Source organism: Canis aureus, chromosome 21, assembly GCF_053574225.1.
Source record: "Canis aureus isolate CA01 chromosome 21, VMU_Caureus_v.1.0, whole genome shotgun sequence".
NCBI classification, from domain to species: domain Eukaryota; kingdom Metazoa; phylum Chordata; class Mammalia; order Carnivora; family Canidae; genus Canis; species Canis aureus.
Window position 1 is genome coordinate 11921754 of NC_135631.1, and position 10906 is coordinate 11932659.

The following is a 10906-nucleotide window of genomic DNA, read 5'->3' on the forward strand; positions in this document are numbered from 1 at the left end:
CTGGTCTTCAGGCACATTGACCTTTTGGTAAAGTCCTCCTACATGTGAGATTTCTGTCACAGGACCTTTGCACGGACCATTCCTCTGTCTGGAGCCCTCACACCCCTCTCCATTGCCCTGGTTAACTCCCCTTCCAGTTCAGCTCTCAAGTGTAGCCATCACTCTGTCCAGGAAAGTCTTATCTGACCTTCCAGATTGGGTCAGGCCCACCTTACAGTCTCATAGCACTAGAACTTTCTCTTTAGACCACTTACCACTATTGCATTTTCACTTATCTGGGCTCTTCTTCTATTAAGTCTGGACTCCCCCGTTACAACATAAATTTCATGAGGGCTGAGGATGGGTGAGCTATTATTGAGGCAGGAGCAGTTACTACTATACCCCCACCCTCGAGCACAGTATGTGCTCAACAAACATAATCAAGACAGAAAGGGAGGGATGGAGGGGAGAGGAAGGAATATATCTAGCCTTTTCATCTGTTTGGTTTCAGAAATCTAGGAACACATTGTTTCTTAACAAACTGGCTATCGAGGGCCCTTTGTGTGCATGTGTACACAGAAAATCCCTTGGTTCTTAACATTTATCCCCATGAAGCTATTCTCCATCCTCAAAGCAAGGTTTCCCAATGTTTGTTAGCAAGAAATAGCTCCGGAGGGAGTGAATGCAGTAACACTGAGCTGTGCTGATCACTGGAAGATTGAAGGTCCAACAGTGTGGGTCGTCTCCGGGCGTTCTGATTTCTCCTGCCGGCCTCCGACTCTGGGATGGCCAGCCACTCTTTATCCTGCCTCCTCTTTGTCTTCTGGGTCTGCTGCTTCCCCATCTGCCTCATCTCTGCCCTTCCTTCTGACTTTGCCTTACTCCCCTCGGATTTCTCCTCTGGGTGTTTCTTCCATCACGCTCCAACGGCCTGTCTATTCCTCTTCTTGCACCCCAGGTACTTGCTGGGAACCGGGGCCAGCATCTGAAAATCTGAAAATGTCTAAAGATGCAGTGATTTTTTTTCTCATGATGTTAACACGAGGTGCCGTGAACTGTCAGTCTCGTGAAGAGAAGAGCCGGGCCCCTGAATTATCTACAATCTCCATCAGAGGAGAAACGAGCAAGGGAAGGAGATGTGCTGGGTCTGGGATCTACGGCTGGGAAGGGATCGTGGACACAGACTTAGCGTCCACATTGTATTTGGAAGGGCCTGGTGTTTCTGGCGGGTGTGTGCTCATCTCTCTGAAATAATCTATGCTAATTTTTTGATGAAAAATTCATACTGTCTTCCATGTTGCTAAGCAACCAGCCCAAACATGTTTACCATGTCAATCTCCCCGGAGGGCCCTGGCTGCACCCAGTGACTGAAGCGTCATGGACATAAGAGGCTACAAAGCCATCTCAGGCTTTGGGAAAGGTTTCTGAAGCTGACCTGCAAAAAAAAAAAAAAAAAAAAGCCTACTTTTGACACTTTGATGCCATTATCTGGGGAAACAAAGTGGTTCAAGTGTCATTTTTAGTAGCTTTTCTCTGCTAACCTCCAGCCTCCTGGTCAAAAGTGTGGGATCAGGAGCCAGACTTCCTAAATTTGATTCCCAGCTCTGCCACAAAACATTGCTTCAGTGCGCTGTGTTTTACTTTTCCCATATGTAAGATGGAAATAATAATTCCCCATATTTCATAGGGCTATCGTGAAGATAAAATTAGTATGGTTAGAGACAGCCTGGCACACATATAGAAGCCCACAGAAGTTAGTTACACTATCACTGTCATCTTTTACTCTATGGAAATGCTTGTTTTTTGTCTGTTTGTTAATATGAACAGGAGACTTTGCCAGCTAGGGGATCAGCTGAGAAATTAATCCTTTAAAAGGGTAAGAATCGGGCACTGAGGGGGGCACTTGATGGGATGAGCACTGGGTGTTATGCTATATGTTGGCAAATTGAACTCCAATAAAAAAAAAAAAGTCACAGGGTGAAAGGTACAGCATAGGGAATATGACCCATGGAATGGTAATAGTGCTCTATGGGGACACATGGTATCTATGCTTGGGGTGAGCGCAGTTTCAATAAACATAAGTGTCAATTATAAAAATAAAATAGAATAAAAAAATAAAAGGGTAAGAATCCACAGAGGGCAGTCCTTAGAGCAGCTCAGAGTCGCATCGGCTCCAGGAGTGGGGTTAACAGTTCATGGGGCCTCCTGTGACCACGGGGGAGCAGAGGAGACCTTGGCAGAGCAGCCCAGCCAGAACAGGAGAAAGTCCTTTGAGCTGAAGGTGGGGATGCCCCCTCGGAAGGGTTTCCATGTCCCCTGCACCTGCCCCATCGTAACGTGCTTCATGGCGATTGCTGGCTTCATTGTCTCCTCACTCAACGGGAAGAGCACATGCCTACCTCTTCGTTGCTGCATCTCACTGACTCTTAACAAAGGAACTTTTTTTTTTAAGATTTATTTATTTATTTATCATAGACAGAGAGAGAGAGAGAGAGAGAGAGAGAGAGGCAGAGACACAGGAGGAGGGAGAAGCAGGCTCCATGCCAGGAGCCTGAAGTGGGACTCGATCCCGGGACTCCAGGATCACGCCCTGGGCCAAAGGCAGGCGCTAAACCGCTGAGCCACCCAGGGACCCCCTTAACAAAGGAACTTATTAGCTAATGAAATGCAGCAAATGGGCTCTGATCCATCCACACTCTGGTAAGTCTGAATTCAGACGTGTGATTGGAGACAATGTGGCTCCAGGGGTCCAAGGAAGAGAGAAACAAGGTGGGAGGGCCACGCTGATGGTCTCGAGGCCCAATTCCCAAAACGGAGGGGGCCCCAGGAGGAGCAGCAAGAGAACAGACAAGGCCAGGGAGGTTGTATGTGATGGATTTCACACACACACACACACACACACACACACACGCATGCACACACACACTCATACACACTCATACACACACTTACACTTACACACAAAGAGGGCCATGTCTCTTGATTATAGCCCAGAAGTCCTTCTGGGGAGAAAAAATAGTGATTTGATACTAAGTTAATGTTTACAAACCTATCACAGCACGAAAAATTTTAATGGTAACTATTTCGAGAAAAGTGTACAAATCATAAATGTGGAGCTGGGTGAATTTTCTTTCACAAAGTGAACAACATGCTCGGGTGACTAGCATCCCATCCCCATCAAGAAGCGGAATGTGAACAAAATTGCAGAAGCTGTCCTACCACCACCAGGCCATCGCCTGCTCCCAGTGGCAAGACCGAACATAAACTGGGCTTAACTTCAAATCTGGTGGAGATAAAACCTTCCTGCTCTGCCCTTCTTTGTGCCTTTGCTCTTCCTCAGCGTATGTCACAATGTGACAACTTCATTCACAATGTATATTCGAGGGTTGTCACGGGCCCAGCATCACACTAGATATTGTCAGGGACACAAGAATGATGAAAAATGCACTCCCTGATTTTGGGGGAGAGATTTCTATCTTTATTATTGGATACAAACTCAACACTTGTTGACATTATCAATAAAAACCTAGAATTAATTTTTTCATGTTTGCTAAAGTCTGAATGTCCGTGTCCCTCCCCAAATTCATCTGTTGAAATTTAGCTCCCAAGGAGATACTACTAGCAGGTGGGCCTCTGGGAGATGGTCAGGTCCCGAAGGTAGAGCCCTCATAAATGGAACTTGTGCCCTTAGACAAGTGGCCACAGCCAGCTCCCTGGCCCCTTCCCCCCAGGTGAAGGGGGAGATAAGGGGGGATACGGCAAAGTCTATGAATGGGCTCTTGCCGGACACTGAATCTGCTGGAACCTTGGTTTTGGGACTTTCCAGTCTCTAGAACTGTAAGAAGTCCATTTTTGTTGCCCAGTCTGCATTTTGTTATCACAGCCCAAACAGACTGACAGCGTTCCATGGAAACCCACTCTACTGGAGGGAGAATAGGACTGTATAGTTTGGTGGTGAATGGCAGTGAGGACCCGGGGGACATGGAGAGAAGAGGCATGGAACCCCTGCCGAGGGTCCAAGCAACTTGGCTAAAGCCTCTGACCACACGTTAGCTGCAAGGGGACAGCACCAGGGTCACCCTGGGGACCTCTGAGACACATTCAAGAAGATTCACTTTGAGAGTACAACAAGGTAAGCACCGTGCGGGGAGAAAAATCAGACATTAAAACCAAAGCTTTCTGGAAACAAGACTCTTGCTGAGTGATGGGTGTCAGGGGGTCTGAGCAGTGGGAAAGAGCAGTTCTCCATGCTCACTCTTTATTACTTCAGTTAGCCAAAAACAGGGCTTCTTCTGAAGGGCCTCAGGAATAAGGTGAGTGGAAGCCTGTGCAGAAAAGGAAATTGAGGCGGAAGGAACCAAGGGGGCTTGGCTACCTTTCAATAGTCGATTCTGAAGCAGTGGTAAAGGGAAGATGCTCACATGCATGTGCGTGCACACCCATCCTGCTGCTCTCTGCCCTGTTTCCTCACTCAGGCTCCCTGGTCACTGCATAATCACCAAGCTTTGAAAGCTGGGATGAGAGCAGTGAATGAGGCCCTAGGCGATCCTGCCAGACCATGAGTGGACTGTAGGGAAACTGAGTCCTTGTGTTCCCCCCTAAAGGATGGCACCTGGGTGAGGGCGATGGATTGTCCAGGAAGGCAGGATGAAGGGTCCAGAGAGTGTATTTTGGCAAGGCAAAGACAAACTATGAATTGAAGCCAGCACGGAGACATGAAAGGTGATGGATGACGGACAGCTCCTGCCCTCGCCGTCCTCCCGCTTAGCAGAGATTCTGGGTTCTTTTTGTTCCACGAATTCTTTTAGCTCTCCAGAGAAGCCCTCTGGACACATCCTCAGAATGTTTGCAAATCAAAGACATCGGACTACAGAGGAACATCTAATAAAATCAGCTTGTGAAATGGCTCTATGTGTGCCTCTTCATCCATTCGTTCACTAACAGGATCTGGCAGGAGATTTAATAAGCAGCAATGATCGAGAACTGGCGATGAACATAAACGATCCTGTGGAGTATCCACGACAGCTGTAGTTGCCTCAAAACTACCTGTGATTTCCCTTGGGGACCGAGTCACAGATATTGTTAACACTCCTGTGGTTGCCTTGTTGATACTCCTCCTCATAGGCAATGCTAAGATTCAGCTAGAAGTTAGTGAAAACAGAGGCGTCACTTTGTCCTATCCAAGATCACGGACCTCTTAAATTCTATCTGCAGACCCCATAGGGAAGTCTTTGGACCTCAGGTTAAGAAACCCCAGGGCAACTTCCAAGCTCTTCTCAAAAGCACTGAAACTTCAACAACCTCATCCAACCATATGAGACCTGAATAGCCAAGGAATTTTTCCAGGAACTGCAACCAGTAACTTATAGAGACCCGGGTGGTCCCCCTGCATCCTACGGACATGCGGTTCTCAGTGTATGGGAGTCTGGAATCCAGTTCCCAAGCCCAATGCCCTTCCTTCCAGGAACACCTTCCAAAAGCCTTCCCTGACTCCTCCCTTCATTGTCAGCATGTGTCCCTTCCATCACCCTGCCCTCATCTGCCACCCCTAACACCACCTCCTTTACTTATTTTGAAATGGTAATTGTGTTGGCTTTTCACAGTTTACTCTTTCTGGGTCAGTGGCTGAATCAGTCTGAGCACAATGGCAGCCAAACCAGTATGGTGAGATCTCCCCTACACCACATACGGGCCCACAGATTCAGCCCGGGTTGCCCAAATCCTTGTCACTGAGGGAACCAGATGAGGGAATGTGAAGGATGGGGCCTCACGTATCCGCAAATGTTTACCGTGGCCCTAGTGAGCTAGCAGTACAGTGTTACAAAGGCGTGGTGCGTGCACTCACATGGGGAGAAGTGACTCCGGCAATGATCCCAAGTGGACATGGGGATGCCTTTACTTGTCAACAGTTTCTTATTAGACACCTGCTAGGTTCCAGACATTGAGGAGATGCTGGAAATACATAGCATACAAGTGGACACAAAGGATCACAAGCAGTTATAACGAGTACTATGAAAGAACTGGAAGGACAATAGAGGAGGAGGTACTTTGTTCCATATGGCGGGAGACAAAATCTTCTGGAGAAGGGGAAATTTAAACAGAAAGAGGCTTAAGGATGAGAAGAAGACATCTGTGTGAAAAACCAGAGGAAAATGGCCATGAAAGCTGGGGGGACGAGGTCGTCTTTATGAAGGATTGTGAATGCGCAGAAGGTGAGATTTCAGGTGATTGGACAAAGGGCATGAGCTGGGCTGGAGCGGTAGACACCTGCCAGATCAAGCACGTGAGCGAGTGGAGTGGTTAACAGCACGGATTCCAGAAGCAGACCAGCTTGGCTAGAATCCAGCCAGCTCTAAAACTTCTCTAGCTGTGTGGCCTTGGGCAAGTCACTTACCCTCTCTGAACCTTAGCTTCCTCATCTTTAATTAAGGATCATCACACATGTCCTTCATTGGCTTGCTAAGTGCATTAGGAATAAAGCACTTATGGTGGCTGACGTAAGGGCATGCCATGTAACGGTTAGCTAGGACTTGTTCCGAGCTCATCGAGGAGTTGGGGGAGGGGGCTTGAGCCGAGAAGAGACAAGAGCTGGGGTGTCCTTAACAAATTATTGGCCCTTGTGTGGGCTACTGGTCATCAATAAAACATAGCTGGAAGGGATTCCAGAGGTCATTCACACCAACTCCTTCCCCAGCGCTTCTCTCTGGGAAGGGGACGGGGACAGTGCCTGAAGAGCCACCTCTGTGAAAGGCACAATGGCCTTCCCTTAAAGCCTGAGGAGCCATCTCTGTGAAGGGCACCATGGCCCTCCCCTAATGCTGGGTGGGAGAGAAGGGTGGGAGGCAGCAGGCTACCACTTCTGAAGGGCTCATCCATGCCCTCAACCCCCTGCGGGTGGAGAGCCCACCGTTCCCACCTCAGATGGTTCTAGAAGGGTCCCGTGGCCCGATGCCTCGCTGGCTCCTATTCCTGCCAGTGTCAATGTCACTTTTCTGGGATTGTAAGTGCCTCAAGGACAGCAGCCATTTCCTTCCCCTTTCACTACCCGGTGACTGACAGAGGCCCCAAGCACTGAGTCTCAGAGCTTTTGAATAATTGATTGGAAAAAGGAAGGTGGAATCACAGCATTTTTTTGTGCCTCTTCCAGACCTACGAGCTCCACAAGGGATCTAGCGGAGCCTCGGAAAGTGTTAAGTCAGCAGGGCCAGCCTTCCTCAAACACCCCGGCAAGACTCTTCCTCCGGGTCCCCACGGGCCATTCTGCACTCCCCACCTCAGGAACGTGTCCTGTGTAAGGGGGCTCCTTCCAAAGGGGTCTTCCCTAGACCCCTTCTGCCGCACTGTACAATGGGGACACCACCCATTTCCTGCCCCAAGGGGCGCTGGGTACTAGCCAATGGGGGTTGGTTAAAAGCTCTCCTAGGGGTATCTTCAGAAATATCCTAGGGGAGACCACAGCAAGCCCCTCTGGCTGCAGAGAACTGAGGGCTGGGAGGGGGCGCAGGTCCTCAGGCTCCCCCAGATCCACCAGCCTCCCCCCAGACCCCAGGCTCTCTCCGCCCTGCTGCCCAGCTGCCCCATCTCCAGCTCCCACTGGAGCAGCAACCACCTCCCCTCTCGTTTCCTCCTCGGCTCAGTGCTTTCCCCACATCAGACCCCCCCAACTTCTCTCTCCCGCTCCATCTCTCTCCCCCCAATTCTGCAAGCTCCCCCCTTCCCTCCCAGCGGCTCAACTCCCCCTGCAGCCCCGGTTCCGGCCCAAGCCCCCTTTCCCGTTCGCCCCCCTCCCCCTTAGTGCTGGCTGACCCCGTCCTCTCGCGCCCCCATCCTCCCCCCACCCCGCCTTGCGGACCCCTCGGCGGGTCGCGGGTCCTCGCGCCGGTTCTCCGCCCTCCTCCCCGCCTCGCTCGGCGGCGCAGAGAAGGGGGCGGCTGTCGGCACCGGGTCGGGCCCTGCAGCCCCGCGGACCCCCCCCCGCGGACCCCCCCGCGGACCCCTCGCGCCGGGAGGCCGGGGCCGCGCCCGCTCACCTGTTGGGCGGCCCGGAGCACGCCGGGCCTCGCCTTCTCCGGATCGGGGTCCCGGTCCCGCTGCAGCAGCCCCTTCTTGGGGTGCATGTGCCGGCACAGGCAGGTGACCCCGCACAGCGCGAGGATGCTGGTGGCCGTGCCCAGGGTGGCGCCCAGCGCGATCACGGGCACCGACAGCACCATGGTGCGCGCTCCCCGCGCGGGCCGTCCGCCGCCGCAGCTCCGGGGATGGGGCGCCGGCTGCTCTCCCGCCGCCTGGGGGGGGGGCGGGGAGGGCGGCTCGAGGACGTCAGAGGAGGCCGGCTCTCAGCTCCACGTCAGCCGCACCCCTCCCTCCGACACGTGACCAGACCCCCACCCCGACCGCAGCCCCCGTCGAGATGGGTGCGAGCTCAGGGGCGCCTCGGGCCGTCCTTCCCGCTTCCTGCGCGCGGACACGGGGCCCCCAGAGGGGCAGGAGCTGGCCGAGGTCCCCCGAGGAGCGGGCCAACCGGGGCCCCCACCCGAGCCTGCGGCTCTCCGCTCTGCCCAGGGGTCCCTCCACCAGACTCGTGGCCCTTCCTGTGGCGGCTTCTCTGGCCCAGGAGGCTGGACAGTTGGGGCCCCCGGGAGATTTTCAAACACACAAAGCTGGAGATTTCCCATCTCTAGAACTTGCCCTCTGTCTGCTCTGCTGGGGGGGCGGGGGAGGGGGGCAGGCGACAGGGGGAAGGGAATTGCTGTCTGGGTCGAGACTGTGCCCACCGCCTGGCGAGGGTCACTGTGCCCATTCTGCACCTCCTTTAGCATGCTTCATGGCCTCATTTGATCTGTGGGTCTCCGTGGGCTTTTTTTTTTTTTTAATGATTTTATTTATTCATGAGAGACACACCGAGAAAGGCAGAGACATAGGCAGAGGGAGAAGCAGGGAGCAGAATGGGAGACTCTATCTCAGGACCCCAGGATCACACCTTCAGCCCAAGGCAGACACGCAACCACTGAGCCACCCAGGTGTCTGTTTACACATGAGGAAGCTGGGCTGGTAGGAGATGCTGGGTGGCTAGGAAAATCCAGTCATCCTGAGCTCAGATTCAGGTTGGCAGATTCCAAGTCCATGCCTCACACTCAGAGAAAGAACTTGTCTTAGAAGAACGAAGAGGAACACACGCAGCGGCTAGGGATTCACACTTGATTCAGAGAGGGGGAGATCGAAGAAGCATGTGTAGAATGAGGGGAAGTTAGAATTCCAGGCATGAGGAGACTTAGATCAGAAAACAGTGGTTTTCCCTGTGTTGTGTTGTGTGGAGTGTTTCATTTAATTCAGCAGGCAGGGATCCCTGGGTGGCCCAGCAGTTTAGCGCCTGCCTTTGGCCTAGGTCATGATCCCGGGGTCCTGGGATCGAGTCCCACATCAGGCTCCCTGCATGAAGCCTACTTCTCCCTCTGCCTGGGTCTCTGCCTCTCTCTGTGTGTGTCTCTCATGAATAAATAAATAAATAAATAAATAAATAAATAAATAAATAATAAAATCTTTAAAAAACTAATAATAATTCAGCAGGCATTTGGGGTGTCTGCTGTGCTCTAGGTCTGCAGGGCCCGTGCAAGACAGGCAAGCAGACAATTTCATCCACAAGGGGGCTTTGGAATTCCCATGAAGCCAGTGGCTCCTAAATCTAGGGTGGCTCCTGCCAGACCTTCTGCGCTCCCTTCTGTGTTAAGGGAACCTTAACTACTCCTGCATAACAAACCACCCATGACTTAGTGGCTTAGAACAATCATTTTGTTGCTTTTCATGATCTTGTGCGTGGACTGGGCTCAGCTGGGCATTTTTCCTGTTGCCAGTGTGGTGTCCTGGGACTGGGCTGGACTGGGCTGGGACATGCAAGATGGCACACCACACGGTGGGCAGGTGATGCTGGCTCCTTCTGGGGGCACAGCTGCCTGTCAACCAGTGCACCGTGGTTCTCCTCCATGCTGTTGGAGCTGCATGGCAGCCAGGTTCCAAGAAGAAGGAAGCAGGAGCTGCCAGTTCTCCTAAGACCTGACTTCAGAAGCTCTAGAACTTTGTTTCATTGGTCAAGCAATCATTTCCCCCTAATCCTCTCCCTACAGGGCGTTACAAAGGATGTTTCTGAAATGCGAAGCTGATCCTGTCACTCCCATGCATAAAAGCCTTCAAAGTGTCTCCAGTGATTAACACCAAGAGCCCCCAGTTAAATCCAAAACCCTTTGTGAAGTGGTCCCTGCCCATCCCTTCAGATTCCCCTCTCCACACTTTCCAACGCTCTCTTGAGCCCCAAGGAACTTGGGATTCATTCATCAAGCTACCGTCTTTAGAGCCTTCATACCATCACCTATGGGTGCATACAGGAGGTACTCAGTAACTGTTGAAAGGGTGAATGACTCACCTGATCATCTCATGCAGGACTTCCAGTGGTTTGGAAGGAATCCCGTTTGCTAAGTGAGCTCCATTTCATTAAACTGACTCTTCCACAAATATTTATTATGTGCCTGCTGTATGCCACGCACATTTTCCCACTGAGCAACATTTGCTGTCAGCTGTGGAGCTGAAGTGCCTCCGTCCCTGGTGGTAGACTAGCATTCTCTTTCCTAAGAGTTTCCCTTGGAGGTTTTCTTGGCTCCTGGGCCTGGCAATGCAAAATGTTCTGGGGAACTAAGAGGTTTAATTAATGCTATCAGTCCAGATCTCCCATGCCTGAGCTGCTCTCCTGGGAGGCCCTTAACACTCCCTAGCAGGATCTGGGGTGGGGGCAAAGGGAAGGATGAGCACTTAATTTTAGACATTGTCTGATGGAGATCATACACCTGCCATGTGGTTCATCGTTACTATGGTTACTGGGATGACAGCAGCTGCAGTGACCTTCATTTTTAACAGGCAGAGGGACCCCAGCCCTAGA

General features: G+C 51.8%; 1 protein-coding gene across 1 annotated transcript in view; it reads right to left on the reverse strand.

Annotated features, from left to right (window-relative positions):
* The window catches only part of SYT13 (synaptotagmin 13), a 44524-nt gene extending 36261 nt beyond the window's left edge, over window positions 1–8263 (reverse strand). The window contains exon 1 of the mRNA XM_077862994.1: window positions 8010–8263. Coding sequence (XP_077719120.1) covers window positions 8010–8192 — 183 coding nt within the window. The 5' untranslated portion in view covers window positions 8193–8263. The remainder of the gene's footprint in view (window positions 1–8009) is intronic.
* Window positions 8264–10906: the final 2643 nt, after the last annotated feature.